Source organism: Petaurus breviceps, unplaced genomic scaffold (genome assembly GCF_028583685.1).
Source record: "Petaurus breviceps papuanus isolate PSGF00001 unplaced genomic scaffold, PetGlider_PUasm1.0 227, whole genome shotgun sequence".
Classification (NCBI taxonomy): Eukaryota; Metazoa; Chordata; class Mammalia; order Diprotodontia; family Petauridae; genus Petaurus; species Petaurus breviceps.
Window position 1 is genome coordinate 10303505 of NW_027185896.1, and position 19076 is coordinate 10322580.

Sequence of the window (19076 nt, forward strand, 5' to 3'; positions counted from 1 at the left end):
CTTATGTTATTATCCTCAGAAAGGGCAAATGACCCTGGAGTCATTTGGTTGGGGAGTGTCAGAGATGGGAACTGAAGCCGAATCTGTTAACTTCAAGTCTGGTATTTTTTTCACTAAACCATACAAAGAAGTATTGTTTCTGTCTGACAAAATGGCGCCAGATTTATTCATCTGCAAGTATGTGTGGGTTTGCATTCCCATATAGGCTAGGAGTACAGATTAGGAGCCACTTTGTACCTCTGTTTGGAAGTCTACTCCTATAAACAAGCTCTTCTTTCATGTGGGACCTCTTGCCTTCCAGAGGGGGCAGAGTAAGGGTGGTGGACATGAGAACCAGGCCCCATACCTCTCCTGAGCTCCTACTACACCACCTTCTCCCTTACCGAAGGAAACATCACAGACTCTTCCTATTTTCCTTAAAGGGCCACAAAAAGGTGCTGCTCGTGAGTGTTAGCAGGCCTTCCCCCAAACCCTCTGCACATTTCTTTTGGTCCCAATGCAATCTTTGGGTAGACAGGATTTCCACTTTCCTCCCCACCAAGGTGTCTGTCTCCCTTACCTGACTGCCCTGGAGGACCTGTTGCTGATAGAGGGAAAACCTCTCTTTGGCTGACTCTTCGGCAGTGGGGCTGATGGGCTTGGGGTCCGACAGGGACCTCTGCATGGTTTTCATGGGGCGAGGCACAGTCTGTTGGCGCTGGGCGCTGTCGGCAGTGAAATGCTTCTGTGGTGTTACGTGGGCCTTGTTCAATCTCTCACTGGAAGCAAAGGAGGATTCCAGGAGCCGGTGTGGGGACAAGGGAGAGACGGGTGAGTAGAGAACCTGAGGAGACTTGGGGGGCTGACGGGTTACTAGCTGGGAAAGGGACTCAGTAGGTAAATGAGACTGGTAACCAATCTCTAAGGGGTCTGGTTTCTTCTTCTCAAATTTTCCAAGCCCCTGCTGCCTGGGCTCCAAGGGTCCAGTGGTGACAATCTGAATGCTGGGGGTGTAGGGAGTGATGGCTGCCGGCCCTGGGAGTTGAGGCACCACAATGCTCTGGGCCTGTGCTTCCGGCTCTGTCTGGCACGCTAGGCTCTCTCCCTTCTGAGTCTTCTCTGGGGCTGAAATGTATTTTATGATCTCCACTTTGGGGTCCACGGTGATGATATGAATGGAAGGTGAGACCCTCTGCAGCTGATCAGGCTCTGTCTGCACTGAGCAGTCACTGATGGTTTGGATGCCAACGCTGGACTTGCTCCTGGGTGAGGAGGAGTCGTGCTTGCTGTCGGAAACCGAGTCGGCGTGGCGTGAGAAGCGGGTGCGGCGCCGGCGGACGGGCTGTTCCCAGTCAGCATTGTCCTCATCATCGGTCTGAACGCTGCAGTCTGTGCTCCGCCGAGCCCGGCGTCTCCGGGACATAAAGTACCGCTCCTCCCCATCCTCTTCATCCGTCTGCACGCTGCTGTCGGCGATCTTCTTGATGACGTAAGGCTCGTGGGCCTCCTCCGTCTCATAGGCGTCCCGGAGCCGGGGCATCGAATGCCTCTTCTGGAGGCCCCTGCCGGCCTCCCAGCGCTCGTCCGTCTGCAGGGACATGTCCGAGGCCGAGCTAGGGAGGGGCCTCGGGGGCCCCAGCTCCCTCGGCTGCCCTGTCCCCTCCATCCCCATGGCTGCGGTGGCTATGAAGGCCTGGTTTATGGGAGGCCAGTACTGGCCATTGGGGGCCATGGTGCGCTGCATTTCCAGGGCAATCTCAGTGACGGCTTGGGGAGGCAGTCTCCCGGAGTGGTCACACACTGGGGGGAAGGGAGCCTTCTGTCTCTTCTGCTCCTCCAGCTGCTGCTGCAGCTGCTGCTGCAGCTGCTGGATCTGCTCGAGCTGCAGGCGCTGCTGGGCCAGCTGCTCCCTCTGCAAGGCAAACTGGGCCTGGCGCTCCTCCTGCTGCTGCTGTAAGACTTGGTGCTTGATGGTCTGCAGCTCCTGGATCTCCCTCTGCACCAGCATCTGCTCCTTCTCCCGATGCCGCTGGAGCTCCACACGCTCCCGCTCTAGCTCCTCGTGGAGCCGTAGCTGCCGCAGCTTCTCAAGCTCCACGCGCTCCCTCTCCATCTGAAGCAGGTGCTCCTGCTGCTTCCTCTGCCTCTCTTCTTCCTTCTCCTCTTTCTCGGCGCCCCCCACCTTGCTCAGGATGGCCGCTGGGGGCGCCTCGCCAGGCTGCTTCTGGCCGGGCAGCTGGGCCAGGGCCGGGGCTGGGACCGCCTCTTTGGGCCCTGCGGAGGCTGCCGCTGGGGGCTCTTCCCGAGTGCTTCCCAGAGGCTGCTCAGGTCTCTGCAGACCTCCAGCTGCTGCCGCCACCACTGGCTTCCCAGCAGGTCCAGGGGTAACGCTGCTCCCAGCCATGCTGGCAGCTGGACCCGCCTTCCCCAGGTACAAGGGGCCATCAATCCCAGGTGCTGTTGTGATGGCTGGGAATCTGCTTGGGGCTGGATATCGATATAGGCCCTGGGGCATGAGGGGAACCCGGGGCGCAACCACTGGTACTCGGGTCAGGCTGGCAAGAGGCACAGGGGTAATGCTACCCGGGCCATAGGGTCTGTAGATGCCTCGAACCATAGGCCGAAGCACTGATGCTGGCTGGGTGGTGATGGGAAGAGTTGAGGCGATTGGCGTGTTGATGGTAGAATAAATCATCCCATCGGCCGCACGCACGGTTGCAGTTGAAGGGAAAAGCTGCCTAATGGCCCCAGCTCCCTGCCCGACGGCAGGACTGTACTGAGCTAGCTTTCCAAAGCTCTGCCGGCCTTCAGGGAAGTTTGGGTTCATCATCACGTTGGGTTTGATGGCTGCCAGACCCTGCTGGGCGCTGGCTCCAGGCCTGGGGCCATACTGCAAGAGCTCTGGGCTGCTGCTATGCCGTCCCCCGTACTGGTCCATGGAGTTGAGTGCAGCACACATGCGGCTGATCTCCCGGGCTGTGGTAGCGCTATACTGAGCCAGGCTGGATTCTTGGAAGCCTGACAGGTCCCCTCGTGGCGAGTATCGGTAATCAGAGTAGATGTTGGATGCTGAGCTATACCTTCTCATGGGGAGGGGGTGACCCATCGGGTCTGGGGCTTGTCTCAGGTCTGTGAAGGAGCCATACTGCATTCCCTGGGGCAGGTAGCGGCCATCGAAGCCAATGCTGTAGGAGTGCTTCATGGTTGTGAGGTCCATAGCTGAGTCTCCCCCAGGAGGTTGGAAAAATTGGTCACTTTTGTGTGGGTAATAACTCAGCCCGGCCTCAGCCAGGTTGGTGTCAGACATTGAGGAGTAAAGCCTTCCCATAAGGCCATGAGAATACAGTTTCTGCTCCTCATAGAGCCTGGGACCCGCTGCAGCCTGTTCCCTGTATGGGGATGGCTCAGGAAGGTCCTGTTCCCGGGACCCATAAAACGGAAGGCTGCTCTGGCTTGGCTGGGCCGTGTCCACTACATTTTTCTCAGGCATCTTAGAGGAGGGATGGAAAGTCCCAGTGCAGCTGCTGCTGAAGGGGAATTTGTAGACCACATCACAGCAAGCCACTTGACTCTCAGGTTTGATGCCAGTGAGGTCTAAAGCACTGGTGGGTTCTTCCTTGACCAGCTTGGTGACTGCCCCAGCTGTCACGTCGTCCATCTGTACCATCATCACGTGAGGTTTCTTCCCGCCGACGTGTGTGGGCACACTCTGTGCTTTGAGCTCTGCAGGTGCTCCTCGGTACATGTCAGAACTCGGCTCTACAGGGTATGGCTTGATGCTGACGTTCTGTGTGGCGCTCATCTGAGTGACGAGAATGTCTTTTTTAACCAAAGGTGCCATCTGGTTGGGCAAGTTATACCGGGCAAATTTGGTTTGCTGGGGACTGCTGGCTTCTTTGGGCTTCCCACGGGGCCCTCCTTGGTAAGGACCAGTCTGCACGGCCTGTTCCACATGTCTGACCTGGGCCAGACACACAGGACTTCCTGCCCCTTGTCCAAAGTCCAGCCGGTTCTGGAAAGGGTCCCCATAGACCACAGGTTGCTTTGGCTGAGACACGAGCATGGAGGAAGCCACAGTGATGCTGACGGTGGTAGAGGTGCCAATGAAGGTGTGCTCCTGGGCATTTAGGTTGATGATGAGAGGCTGCACTGTGGTGGACTGCCGTCCCGGAGACTGGTCCAAGGTGAGACAGTATTTCCTGGCTTCAGCAGCCAGAGAAGTCAGGTCCATGCCTCGGTCGGTGATGATGATTGGGGTGGATTTCATAGCAGTCCGTAGGTCTACAGCAGAGCTGGTTGGTGGTTTAGGCCCTGGTTCTACCCGGGAAGTCCCAGGGACTGACGAGATCCTGCATAGGGAGATATTCTCAGCAGGCAAGGAGCCCCAGCCATACAGAGCAGCTGTGCCATCCATGGCTGGGGTCACTTGCCCCTTGGCAGCATTCATGGGGACAATGGCACTCGAAGTGGGGGTTCTCTCACCCTTGAGGAAGCTATGCAGTGCCTGTTCCTGTTGGAACTGTGCTCCGTTGACCTGTACTGACTGACTGTAGCTGTGAATGGTAGGTTGGTGTCTGGTTGGAGATGACACTGGTGAGGCGGCAGAGCTTGCGTTGACCAGCTTTGTTTGGCTGGCCGCATCCGAGGCTAAGGTGATGACCATAAAGGGAGATTCTTGAGAAGACTGCTGCCTGGTGAGGCGAGGTGAGCCAGAGCGATGTGGCGTCTGTGTGCCCTGAGCGACCATGGAGGACGGGGTGGAAGAAATGGGACTCCGGGAGACATCTGAGGGGAGAAGTGGGCTATGGGTCTGGGTTGAGAACTCTGCGGTAGACTTGGGCCCCATTCTGCCGATCACAGAGGGAAGGCCCTCCATTGGAGAGCTTGGGGAGAGGGGTGGGCTTGCGGTCTTGAAGCCAGGATAGCCTTTCGATGACAAAGGAGTGCCAGTCTTGCTGTCACTCATGCTCTGAAGCCTCTCTCTTGCAGGTAACCCACCAGTGTCAGGGAGGACCTGAGCCTGGGGCATCTCTTCAGTCTGGGAGCCATAGCTTGCTGTAGTGGGGAGTGGGGGCTCTGGGACGCCAGGAGATGTTGCAGCTGTGTAAACACGTGGTCTGCCAGCCGTACTTGAAGCCACAGTTGTGACCGAAGGGGTCCCTTTGCTGTAAGTGAAAGGAGCTGTCACTCCCTTGAGAGCAGAGCTAGGAGAAGCAGGGGAACTGAGAAGCTTGAGGGCATCCTGAGGCTCTTTTGCAAAATGCTGGGTGACTCGCACATCGGGAATAACTCGGCTTCCACCACTGTCTGAGGAGAAGGACATGGGGGCTGCCAGCTGAGTGGGGCTGGTGCCAGGGGTGAGGGGACCACCGTTCTGCCTCATCAGCTCACTGTAAGCACTCTCTGCATTCAGAAACTGCTTCTCCTGGTAAGCGTCCTCTCGATCCTTCTTTTCCTCCTGGAAAGCCAGGTCTCGGGAAGAGGCCTGGTGCATCCTGGCTATGCTCTGGGACGTCTGGAGGATCTCCTCATACACGGCTCCTGCATCGGCAGCCTCAGGCTCGTAGGTGGGCTGAGAGGAGCCCAGTTGACCGGACACGTACTCATAGTCTTCCATGTACTGGTATTCCAAGCTGCCCTGGCCTCGGTCTGCCCCCCGGGAGCTGCCGTAGGTGCTGCTGGCCTGGGCCTGCTGCCCCTGCTGCTTCTGGAGAAGCTCTGCCTTTCTCATCATCTCTTCGTAGGCTTCCTCAGCGCTTCTCAAGGGCTTGCTGGAAGAGTAGCTGGTGCTGCTGGGGGTCCTCTCGGTCGGGGAGTAGAGGGACATGAAGGTGGGCAGGTTGTATTCGCTCCCAGACTTGTAGAGCTTGGAGGGGCCCATCTCAAAGCCCTCGGCCTCGGAGTCAAGGGACGGTGATGGGGAGTACTCGGAGCAGGAGGATCGGTGGAGTTCTTCCATCTCGGCCGCCTGGCGCAGCTCCTCGGTGGGGGAGGCGTCCTCGATGGGGGACAGGTTGCTGGGGGGGGTCTTGGACCGCTCCCGCCTCCGCTGGGCCCTGAGCTCCTCTTTGTCCCGCTTGGTTTTCCGGGCTGTGCTGCGGATGCGCTGCTGCTCTACCTCCCGCATCTTCTCCTGCTCCCGGAGCAGCTCCTCTTCCTCTCGGAGCTCCTCTTCCTCCGAGGAGTCCTCGATGGTGGGGAGCAGGGGGCCGTGGGAGCGGTGCCGGGCTTTCCTCTGCTGCTTGACCTCTTCCAGCCTCTGTCGGCGGCTAGGGCTGCTGTCGCTGTCCTCTTCGAGGGAGGACAGGGACGTGGGGGATGTGCCTGAGGTGTAGCTGGGGGTGGTGGCGGGCAGAGTGGAAGAGTATTCTCCTCGGGAGCGGTCTTCGGGGGACCCGGTCAAACTCTCCATCTCCAGCTCGGGCTCCCTGTCCAGGCTGATGTCTGCCTCTTGGCTGATCTCCATCTCTCGGCCGTAGTTGTTGGTGCTGTTGAGCTCGATGGTCTTGAAGCGCCGCAGGCCCCCCTGCAGGGCCGCCACGTCTTCGGGCTCCGGGGCTCCCCCGTCCTTCAGCTCTTCCTCGTAGCCAGTGGTGGCGTTGTGAGGCAGCCTTCTCTTGGGGGGGGCCGGCTCCTGACCCTGCTCTGATCCCGCCTTGGAGGTGGCTTTCCTCAAGCTATACTTGGCACGGTCGTATTCGGCGTCGTCTTCCTCCAGGTTGTCCTCCTCGGCACTCATCTCCAGAATCTGCCTCCTCATGAAGTCTTCATCCGGACCCTCAGCCTCTCTGCCTGCTGACCGCGGTGGGATGGGAGAGAGCCCCCCCTCGCTGCTGTCTTCCACATAGTCATGGCGCAGCTTGCTGCCAAAGTCATCGGACGACTCAGCCGTGTCCCTGGCGTCTCTCTGCTTCTCCCACTCGAGAGAATCTTCGTCCTCTTCCAAGATGTCTTCCAGTTCCTCATCAGAGTCAAAAGCCTCGGGTGTGATGGAGAGAGATCGAGGCCTCTGCCTCTGCTTCGGTTCCTCCTGAGGTGGGGGGCGGACCTTGGCCTGCTCCCCCGGGGCACCACCCTGGGCCTCCAGGAGGGGCCGCATGCTGCTTTCCAGTTTGTTGAGTTCCGAGGGGCTTGGTGGGCTGGGCTTCACCACCCCGGCGGTGTTCAGCTGCTCCTCTTCCTGCTGTACGAGCCCCGTGATCTCACTTTGGGAACTGGAGATGCCATCGGAGGAGTAGCCAGTATCACTGAGGCTCTGGGGACTCCGGGACAGGTCCTGGGAATAAGGCTTGCTTGGGTCCTGCAATGGAAACGGAAGCTGTTAACAAAGGAGAAGCAAAGGGAGGTTGTTCCTCCTTGGTGGGAGTGCTTTGTTGTGGAAAGAGTCCCATGCTTTTTGTGGGGAGACCTGACACCCAATCTTGGCCCTGCAACTAAAATTCTGTAATTTTAGGCAAGTCTTTCCCCTCCCTGGGCCTCAGTTTCCCCATAAAAATAAGGGGGTTGGAAGGCCCGTCCAGAAGGTCCCTATGTTTCCTCTAGCCCTGAGCCCTCTGGTCCCTCTAGCTTTAACCTTGTATTGTCTATGCCACCAGCATGGAGGAGAGAGGACAGGGAGAAAGGACTGTGAGTCACTCTGGGACTCCTTCCCAGCTTGTAGACTGACCTCGTGCTCACTCCCTCTTGGTGCCTCAGTGATCGACACAATCTTGCTGTCAGCTAGAGGAGGCTCAGCCCTTTTGGGTCCATCCTTTGTCTTCGGGGCCTCTGTGAGCGTGGTTGGCAGAGGGGATGGCTTCGGCACTTGTTTGGCTTCGGCTGGGCCGCTGGGTTTCTTCTCCTGGGGGCCGCTTGGGGGCTTGCTGGGTTCGGATGCCCTGAGGTGCTTGGTCTGTAGGCTGGGAGAGGTGTGTGGGGGGCCTGCAGGCTGCCCTGGCCCCGGTGCAGGTGGCCCCTTCTGTTTCTGAGGGGATGGGCCAGGTTGGTGTCGTGGCGAACTTGTAGGTGTCTGCTTTGGGGTAGGCAGGGGGCTGGGGGCTGGGTCACCAAGGCTTCCTTCCAGTAGCCTCTGTGTTTGGCAGTTCAGACACAGCCACTCATTTTTCTGCAAAAGAAAGACCAAATAGAAGGCAGAATTAATTAACCTCTGTCTGCCTCATTTGCTTCATCTGTAAAATGGAAATAAAAGCACTGGCCTCCCAGGGTTGCTGTGAGGATCAAACGAGATAACAATCCTGGCACGCAACAGGCACTACGTCAATGCTAGCCATAATTACTGCTCATTCTCTTCCCTTTCCATCTGGCCTCCACTTGAAGACCGCCAATGGGGGGGACTCCATTATCTCCTCGAGCAGTCCATCCTCCTTTGGGGTAGGCAGGGGCTGGGGGCCGGGTCACCCAGGCTCCCTTCCATCAAACCAGGAGCTGCCTCTGCTCCTCTCCTCCTTGCTCCTTGTTTCCGCCCCTCTGAGGCCGGGCACCACAAACCTACCTTCTCTTCCAAATGACAGCTCTTCAAATACTCAAACACAGCCATTATCCCAATAGAGCTCACCCTGAGCCCCGCCCAGTCACTCCCAATCTTCTTTCTTGCAGAATAAATAGTCCCAGTTCCTTTAACCAATCCCTCTACTGTCTGATCCTGATTCCTCAGCTGCTGTTTGCAATAAGGCCTGAGCAGAGCCCAACAGGGCCTTGGCCTGGTGTTAGGATCAGGCCATGCTTGTCTGGAGTAGGGAGCCTCTGTTAGCCCATCGCTCTCCATGGAAGGAGCCCTTCCAAATGGGGTATGATCCAAGCAAAGAACACCCATTCCTTACTCTTCTGTTACCTACAAGGTCTTGGACCTTAGTTCCTTGGGCTTACTCTAGCTCTTGTCCCCTAATTCTGACACTCTGGCCCTCATATTTAATAGGAAGCTTTAGGATATTTGAACTTGAGTAGGGGGGCCAGCCCAGGTTAGGTAGAAGGTGGTATAAAGTGAGGCCTTACGGCCCCGGGGGGAAACTTAACTTTAACCATGGGGGCTAGCTCTGCAGAGTGCAAGAGGCCCAGAACCCAAAACTCAGAGTCTAGCCATGAGCAGAGAGAGAGTATACCCAGCCCTGAGTCCTGAGTCCAGTGAGAGAGAGCCCAGAGTTCAGAACCAGGGTATAAGAACCTAAAACTCAGCCCCAAGGCCAGATCCTAGACTTAGAATGAGAGAGTCCAGAACTCAGCTCAGAGCCCCAGAGCCCAGTCCTGAACCATGACTCCAGCAAGAGACAGAGAGAGAGAGAGAGAGAGAGAGAGAGAGAGAGAGAGAGAGAGAGACACGGAGGGAAGGAGGGAGGGAGGGAGAGAGGGAGGGAGAGAGAGAGAGAATGCAAGCCCAGGCCCCAACCCCAGGGAAAAGAACCCAGAGCCTAGTCCAGGGCCTGGGGCCCAGCCTCAGGGCAAGAGAGGCCAGAGTCCAGCCCCAAAAGAAAGCAAAAGCAAGTAGAGATCAGGGGCTCCCGCCAGGCAAGAAGAGCTATTTTTATCTCCCCCGAGTGTCCAGAAATAGAAAGATCTCTCAAGCTGCTATTTCCTCCTGTCTGTCAGCTTCCAGGCTTTAAATCTTGTTGCTTCCCTTTCGATGACAGAGCAAAGGTGCTTCATCCTGCTTGGCCCAGAGTGAGGACCCTCAGGTTCAATATTCCATTTGTGTTCTTCTCTCCTTCCCACACCCTTGGGTCTAACTCCTTTATTTTACAGATGAGGAACCTGAGGCCAAGAAAAGTCAAGTAACTTGCTCAAGTCACCAAGGTAGTGAGTGATGAAACAGGATTTGTACTCAGGACCACTGACTCATGGTGCCCCTCAGGGCTCTTATTTGCACCTCAAGGCCATCAGAAGGGAGGAGCCGCTGCCTGGGTCACCTTGGCAACTCAGGGCCCTGGTTTGGTTCAGGAAGAGCTGGGATCTAGGGCTGGTTAAGGCCCCAGATCTATGAAGCATCTAGGTAAAGCACAACCTCCACCATTTGGGTCAAACCAGGGCAGGTTCAAGTCCAGCAGAAGCCAGGCAGGGCTGCAGCTACAGGAATCGGCGGCCCTCCCCCAACAGGTCAGGGATGGGGGTCAGGAAAGGAGATTGTGGTTCAACACCTGGCCATCTGGACCAGAGAAACAGTCAGAACAGAGATCATTCCCTGGACACCTATAGCCTCGCAGCTCAGCAGAACTGGAAGGGACCTTAAAGATTCTGGATGGGACTTTAAGAGAGCACTGAATAGGGTCAGGCTTTGAGGCAGGGTCCTCTGACTCCACACTCACAGCCCCTTATCCTGTGTCACACAGTTTCCCCAAGGCAGGGGAACACAGCTGGAGGAGACTTTAGAGATCATCTGGTCCAACCTCCTTACTTTGCAGATGAGGAAACTGAGGCTAAGAGAGGTGAAGGTACTTGCTTAAGGTCATAAAGGGAGTCAGTTCCTCCACTAATGGCCGTCAGGACTTCTGACCATCTGGGTATTCAAAGGCCCCCTTAGGAAGCTGGCATGCCTCCCCTCATTCAACCTTTGAGGAGTGTTCTAATCCTGTCAGCGCCTGCCGGGCAGGATACACAGAAGCGCAGACACTGCTGTGGTGCCCATCAGGGATTCCTCACTAATGGAACTACCTCAAGAGCCTTCAGAGATATTCTCTGAACAAAGGTCTGGCTTGGGCAACAGGAGGGCATCAATTATGCACACTCATGTTACCAGCTCAGGATGAGGAAGATTGAGGCAAGAGCAGGAGCCAAGGAGCCTCAGGATCAGTGGTGGGATGAGGGGCAGGGCAGAGAAAGCAGGTTCTTCCTGGGGGTTAAACTCCCAAGCTCACCACCAACTGGGCCCCAGTTTCTCCCTCTTGCCCTGTAATCCCTTAAGTGTCTGTGAAAGCTTTCTCTAAAATTCTTCTGTTTTTGTTTTTGTTTTTTAATTTTTAAAAATTTCTTTGGAGGGGGGAAGGCAGGTGACTTGCCCAAGGTCACATGGCTAGTTTTTTGTGTTAAGTGTCTGAATTTGAACTCAGGTCTAGTTTTTGTGTTAAGTGTCTAATTTGAACTCAGGTCCTCCTGAATCCAGGGCCGGTGCTCTATTCACTGCACCACCTAGCCACCTCTGTTTATTTGTTTTACCACTTGGGAGTAAAAAGTCCCTTTGCTGGGGATTCCCTCTCCAGATCAGCATTTTTGGAAGGACCCCAGCCATACTTAACCTCACTTCTACCTGACTCTCTCTGGCCTCCTTCTCCTTGACTGCCAAATCTATATATCTAGCCCCACTCTCTCCTAATAGTAAACTGTAGCCCCATATTTCCAGCTGCCTGTGATTGGGCTTCCTCCAATTCCATTCATTCAAAACTGAACCCAAACTGGCCTTTCCTCCCAACTACCCAAAGTCTTTTGATGGCCTCACCATCCTTCCAGCTACCCACACTTTAAAAATACATAGGATAGGGGTGGCTAGGTGGCGCAGTGAATAGAGCACCGGCCCTGGAGTCAGGAGGACCTGGGTTCAAATCCAGCCTCAGACACTTAACACTTACTAGCCATGTGAGCTTGGGCCAGTCACTTAACCCCAATTGCCCTGACCCTCCCCCCTCCAAAAAAGCAAAAACAAAAACAAACAAAAATACATAGGATAAAATACAAACTCCTTAGTCTGGCATTCACATCTCTTTATAACCGGACTCCCTTACAATTCCAGCCTTCTCTCACAATATTTCAATATTTCTCTGATGAAATCAAACCACCCAATCAAGAGTAATTCTATGATTACTTGAGAAGTGTGGTGGAGTAGATAATGCACTTAGAGGATGTGGGACCTTAGGTAAGTCATGTAGCCTCAGTTTCCTCATCTGGACCATGGAGGGCACAGGATTAGATAAACGGTAAGTTCTCTTCTAACTCCAAAATTATGATCCTCCTAGCCCTAAACTACAATCCTACATCCTTCTGTGCCCTGTCTCTCTTCATTCATGTAGAGTCTCAGAGATGGGGAACCTGTGGCCTTCTAGGTCCTTGGGCACAGTCTTCTGACCAAGTCCAAGTTTTACAGAATAAATCCTTTTATTATTATATACATATTATATATAATAATAATTATTGAGGGGATTTGTTCTGTGAAGTTTGGATTCAGTCAAAGGACTGCACTTGAGAACCTAGAGGGCCACATGTGGCCTTAAGGCCACAGGTTCCTATTCCCCCATACCTAGAACCAACGCTCTAACTATTGGAATCCTGTTCTTTTTTTAAGGCCCAGCTCCTTCATGAATACTTTCCTGAATTCCTTCCTTCCTCCTCAAATTCCCAATAGCCCTTTAAAGGAACCTCTCCTTTGCTCCTATGTCTGGTTTTCCTTACATTGTACTAAGTCTCCTCTTAGATTACAAGACCTTCGAAGGTAGGGATTATATCCTTTTTTTGCATGTTCATCTCTTGGCTACAGCATTCTGAACATAGAAAATGACAAATACGTCTTTGTTGATTTGAATGGAAATTCCTAGAAAACAGAATCACAGACCTCAGGCCTGCAGCAAGGAGACTGTCTCTGGACCCTGAAAGGACTGCAGAGACCCCAACCTTGCTGGACATTACCTTCTTCTTCCCTTCAGTCTTTTCCTGGCCATTTGAAAGGAGATGGGAAGAGGTTTCAAAACTAGGCCATGTGAAGATCATTTGGAGGAAATGGGGTGTTTAGCCTGGAGAAGAGAAGATTTCTCCAGAGAACATGACTGATGCTTTCAAGGGTATAAAGGACTCCCAAGTTAAGGAGGGATCATGAATGTTTTGCTTGGCAAGAGAGTACAGATCTAGGAGAAAGGGGTGGTTGTTACAGACAGGAAGATTTCATCTGGATATGAGGAAAAACTTCCTCCTGAAGTACAAAGGACTGTATGAGGAAGAAGGGAGTTCCTCAGGACTAGAGGTCATAGGATAAGAGATTTAGAGTAGGAAAGGATCTTAGCGGCCTGCAGACCTAACCTCATTTTACAGATGAGGAAACCGAGGCACTAAGAGGTTAAGGGACTTGCCCAGCATCATGTAACTGGTAAGTGTCTGAGGTGAGATTTGAACCCAGTGTCCAATGTTCTCTCCACTCCTTCCTGCTGCCTCCAAGCAGAGGTGGGATGGATCATCATTAGGGATGTTACAGAAAAGATAAAAAGATACATTGGGTATTTGTTAGATGAGATTCAATTCAACAACCACTTATTAAAGGTCTAACAATGTGCAAGATGCTGTTCTAAGCATTGAGAATATGAAGACAAAAATGAAAAAAGGTACCTGCCTTGAAGACGCTTATGCTAACTGAACAGTACAATACATAAACAGGTAAGTAAAAAAGCAAGATGGTGCATTGACGTGCAAGAATCAGGCTTGGAATCAGGAAGACTCATCTCCATGAGTTCAAATCTGGTCTTAGATATTTACTAGCTGTATGACCCTGGGCAAGTCACTTTCCTGTGCTTGCCTCAGTTTCACAGACGAGGATCTGTGAAATGAGCCAGAGAAGGAAAGGGCAAACCATTGCAGTATCTTTGCCAAGAAAATCCCAAAATGGAATCCCAATGAGTCAGACATAACTGAATGACAACAACAAAAGCAAGATAATTTTAGGAAAGGTAAAGCACTGAGAAGAAAAGGCTTTAGAGAAAGCTTTCCAGAGGTGGTGGCACCTAAGTTATGTCTTTAAGGAGGAAAAGGCTTCTAAGAGGTAGTGGTAAGGGGAAGATGGCAGAAACGTAGAGGAATCAATCAATGAAGGGAAATAATGTGAAGGAAGTCTGGGGAGGTTAGCCCCATGTGAAGGGCCTTAAATGCCATCGGAACAGGAGTTTGTGTCTGTCTCAGAGGCAGGATCGTGACATGTTCAGAACTTCATTTTAGAAAGTCATTTGGAAAGCTGGGCATGAAAAGGATTGCAGAGAAGTGTGTGTAGTACAGGGGAGACTAATTAGAACAAGGATTCTTAACCTGGAATCTATGAGATGTTTTGAAAATCATTTTAATAATTGTATTTTAATGTATTTGGTTTCCTTGGTAATCCTATTCCTTTTATTTTATGCATTTTAAAACGTTATTCTGAGAAGGGATCCATAGGCTTGGTCAGACTGACAGCAGGGTCTTAGACACACACACTCAACTCACTTCAGACCTCCTGAATTAGGAGATTATTGCAAAAATCCAGATGAAAGATGATGAACTAGAGTCTAGCAGTATGAGTGGAGAGAAGAGGATGGATGTAAGAGATGTTTATTGGAGGAAGGAATGGTAAGAAGTCAGTAAATAACTAGATATGGGAGGTGAGAGAGAGTGAGGTTGTGGGGATGCCTCTCAGATTGTAAATCTGACACTGGCTAACAATGTGACCTTGGCAAACTAATTTCACTTCTCTTTGCTTTTTTCCTCCTCTGTCAGATAGGGATAATAACTCTCATACCACCTGCTTTTCAGGGTTTGGGGGAGGAAAGTCCTTAAACCTTAAAATGTTATAGAATTTTATTATTATTATCATCATGCTTCCTCTGAGTTTTGCAGAGGTTTTCTCTCCTTTTCAGCTAAGTAAGGTCACCTCAATTCACTGATACTGCTCATTTCCCAGGCAGACCCTCCTCCCTTTAGTACTTTCGGGATCCAACCCTCCTCTCTGTAGATTCTGTACCTTTAAGTCACAGGAGAAACTGAGATCCCACCAGAGGTTCCTCAGGAAGTGGCAGAACCAGATTCCAAACCAGAGATTATGTGGCATTTTGGGGAAAGTCTCAAGTCATAGGATTACAGGATTTGGAACAGAAAGGGATCTTACAGATAATTTAGCCCAGGGGCTCTCAACCTTTTATGGACCCCTTGGGTTCTCTGGAGAAGGCTATGGATGGATAGCCTTTCTCGTGATATTGTTTTTAAATGCATAAAATAAAATGCATAGGATTACAAAGGAAAGCAATTATATTGGAACATAGTTATCAATATATATTTTTTAAAACAAGTTGACAGTCCCCAAGTTAAGAACCTTTGACCTTGTCCAACTCCCCAATTTTTTTTTTTTGTTTTTGCTTTTTGGAGGGCAACTGGGGTTAAGTGACTTGCCCAAAGTCACATGGCTAGTTAAGTGTTAAGTGTCTGAAGCCATATTTGAACTCAGGTCCTCCTGACTCCAGGGCCAGTGCTCTATTCACTGCACCTAGCTGCCCCCCTCCCCCTATTTTTTTTTTAAACTAATGAGAGGCACAGAACAGGAATGACTCGCCCAAGGTCACCAAGTAAGCAACAGGGATGGTATTCATGCAGGTCCTTGCCTTCAATTCTTCTGCTCTTTCTGTTACACTTTCTAATTGTATTTTTCTGCTCTTAAGAAGGAAGCCAAGATAAAGTATCTAGTATTTCTTCATAATGGATTCAATTCACTAGGGGTCAGGAAACTTATACAAATCACATACCAAGGAAACTTCTTCCTGCCCTGACTTAGTCCTCAGCAGGCCTCAGTGAGTGGGAGGACCTAGTTCTGACCCGGAGACTCTTGCTCCTAAATCTGGGCTTCCCCCCGCCCCATTCCTCTATCAACAGCCCCTAGATTTCAAGCCTGAGAAGTGGGCTGTAGGAGAGCGGCCATCAGCCTTAGAGCCCGAAAGTGTGGTTTGAGCCCTAGCTCCTTCATTAATACTCTCTGTGACTTTGGCCAAATCCTTCCCCTTTCTCTAGGTCTGTAAAAATGAGGCAGGTAGTTGGACTAGGTGATCTCTAAGGCTCTTTCCAGCTCCCACCTACTATAAACATTCCATCTTCTGACTCCAAATCCATTCTTCTCTCCACTTCATCATGCTGTCAGCTCCAGGGAAGGCAGAAGAAATATTTGTTGAATGAATGAATGAAAATAACCTAGGAGGAAATGGATTTGGATAGGTTCCCAGTGTAATCAACAAAAGAGGATTCAGGAAAAGTTGGTTTCATTTTTTAAAATTCCTCCAGTCTTTGGCAGAGCAAGGAATGAAGGAGATGCTTCGTATCAGAAGCTGTTTCTATGAAATGAAGGGAAAAAGCCCATGGAAATGACATTGGAACTGGGCCTCGAAAGCCAAGTAAGATGTTTATAGTAGTTCCAAGATCAAAACCTTTATTTGCTGGCTAATACCCTGACTCCAAACAATTGAGGCCTATCCCCCAAGCTTAACCCCTGCCTTCAAGATGCCCCTTAGAGCTAAGGTTTGGGTAATCAACCAATAAGGATTTCTTAAATGCCTAAGGCATACTAAGAACTGGGCTGGGTTGTGGGGATACAGAAACAAAAGTGAAAACTGTTCCTACCCTCAAAGAGCTTATATTCTACTGGTCATGGGGGTGGGGACACAGAAAAGTAAATATAGGATATATGCAAAATAAATACTCTGTGATAGGTGTGGAGGGTAGGGAGGGGAGGGCACTAACAACAGGGGAAATCTGGTAAGGACTCTTTTTCTTTTTGGAGGGCAGTTGGGGTTAAGTGACTTGCCCAAGGTCACACGGCTAGTAAGTGTTAGGTGTCTGAGGCCAGATTTGAACTCAGGTCCTCCTGACTCCAGGGCCGGTGCCGCCCCTGGTAAGGACTTTTGAAGGAGGTTGTCCTTGACCTAAGCCTTGAAGGAGCTAGGGGAAGGTGAGGAAGAAGAGTATTCCATGTATGAGGGACAGCTGATACAAATACGTGAAGGCAGGAGATGGAAGGCCCTATATATGGAACAGCAAATAGAATAACATGTAATCAGCCTGGCAAGACAGCAGGAGCTGCACTGTGAGGAATTTATGTTTTATCCTGAAGGCAATGGGGAGTCACGGAAGCTTCTTGAGCAGGGGAGAGACATGGTTAGACTTGTGTTTTAGAAATATCGATCTTGTAGCTCTGTGGAAGATAGATCGGAGGGGCTCGAGACTTGAGGTAAAAAGCCCCAAGAGGAAACTTTTCAGCTGAGAGGTGATATAGTCCTGGACCAAGACAGCTGTGGTGTGAGCAGAGAGAAGTGAATGGGCATGAGAAACCTGAAGGTGAAGTCTAACATTTGGAAAATGATGGGGCATAGGGATGACCAAGACTGAAGGTGACTCCTTAGTTACAAAGTTGGGTACCTTAAAGAGTGGTGATGCCCTCAAAAGAAATAGAAAGTGAAGAGGAAGAGACAAGATAACAAGGTCTCTTTTGGACATAATTGCTTTTGAGTTATCTATGGGACATTGCAATGGAGATGTCATGAAAACCTAGGGAGGAGAGAACATCCCGTGGAAGGGGGCCGTCAACGGTGTCATCCACTGCAGAGGGATTAAAAAGGATGAAAACTGAGAAAGGCCTTCTTCCATGGCTAGAGGATTTCCTTCAGGATTAGGAGAGTTAGCAGGAGGGAGCTGTTCATTTGCTTACAGGAGTGGGGGAATAAGGGACACATCCCCGTGGCTCAGGCTTTCTGAACTGAATTCACATCAATGTAACTAAGTAAGCATTTGTTAAGTACCTACTATATTCAAAGGCTCATGCTAGTGCCAGAGATAAAGAGGAAAAAAAGAAGGAAGAAAAGAGGAAAAAAAGGAAGGAAGGAAGGGAGGGAGGGAAAGAGGGAGGGAGGGAGGGAGGAAGGAAAAAAGGAAGGAAGGAAGGAAGGAAGGAAGGAAGAAAAGGAAAGAAAGAATAGCTGCTCTCAAAGAGGTTATATTCTAAGAGAAAAGATTGGTTTGGGCATTTAAGGTGGCCTTTACTGGACCACAGGGAGGAATGTGGTCTATGAACATTTGGGTTGGCTAGGGTCTTTGAGATGATCTAGTTTAATCCTCAGGTCAACTACATCTTATTGCAGAATTCCACATGGATGTGTTCTTAGAACGAGTGATGAGGAGGAGGAAGAGGAAGATTATTGAGTTTTGAACTAGAAGAGATTAGAGGTTGACCCAGTCTCCTCATTTTGCAGATGAAGAAGCTGAGCCTTCAGTCTCTTATGCATATGTGGCCCTTCCTCTTGATAGTGCTCCACTGATGACCCTGACCCCACCCCCTCTCATCTCTAGCAGTGGGGGATCCAGTCCTCCCCTCTCACTCTCACACTTTCAGTCTTTCCCTATATACTGACTCCTTCATTACTGCCTACAAATGTGCTCCCCACTTGACCCCACCATACCCTCAAGCTATTGCCCTAGATCCCTCCTCCTTCTTAGAGCAAAACTAGAAAAAGTTCTCACTGCTCTCATGGCCTCCACATGCACTTGTCACATGGATTTTTTTCAGCTCCTTGTGATCTGGCTTCCAGATTCATCGCCCAGCTGAAACTCTTCCCTCTAAGGTTACCAATGATCTTTTAATTGCCAAGCCCTCTTGACTTCTCTGCAGCATCTGGTACTGCTGGTCACTACTCTCTTCTCTCCTTCCTGGGTTTTTGTGACACGGTTATCTCTTGGGTCTTCTACCTGTAGGAGGCTGAGGCTAGTTTTCTTTACTGCATCATCATCCACATCCCATTCCCTACTCATGGCTGTTCCCCAAGTTTACCCAGCACCTAGTACATAGGCAAAAACAGGTAAACAACTATGTACATACAAGACATCTATAGTGTAAACAGGTGGTGATCTCAGAGGCACTAGTAGTTGGGGGTGGTGGGAAGTACCACAGAAAGGCCTCCTGAAGAAGGTGGGAATCGGGGCTGAGTCTAGAAGGAGGCCAGGGAAGCCAGGAGAGAGAGATGGGGAGAGAAAGCATTCCAGGCACAAGGGCATCCAGTAAAAGGGACAGAGCAGGAAGATGGAGTGTTGTGTGTGAGGACCAGCCAAGTAGGCTATACTGAGAGCTGGATTTTAGTGTGTAAAGTATAAGAAGACTAGAAAGGTTAGAAGGAGTCAGATTATGAAATACTTCAAATGGCAGAACATTTTATATTTGATATTAGAGGTAATAGGAAATTACTGGAGTTTAATAAGGGAGGGAGTGTGTTGGGGGGTGGGGTGGAGGGGTGTGAGATCTACACTTTAGGAAGATCACCCTGGCAGCTGAGTGGAAGATGGACCAGGGTAGGGAGAGACTTGGGGCAAGGAGAGCAATCAGAAGGTTATGGCAATGGTTCAGGAATGAGATGACAAGG

The 19076-nt window shown here is 51.2% G+C and overlaps 1 protein-coding gene across 1 annotated transcript in view; it reads right to left on the bottom strand.

The window, feature by feature from the left end:
* The window catches only part of BSN (bassoon presynaptic cytomatrix protein), a 239918-nt gene that overhangs the window by 28260 nt on the left and 192582 nt on the right, over nucleotides 1-19076 (bottom strand). The window contains exons 4-5 of the mRNA XM_069095712.1: nucleotides 7646-8083; nucleotides 560-7279 (exon numbers count right to left, since the gene is read on the bottom strand). Of these exons, the coding sequence (XP_068951813.1) occupies nucleotides 560-7279; nucleotides 7646-8083 (7158 nt within the window). The remainder of the gene's footprint in view (nucleotides 1-559; nucleotides 7280-7645; nucleotides 8084-19076) is intronic.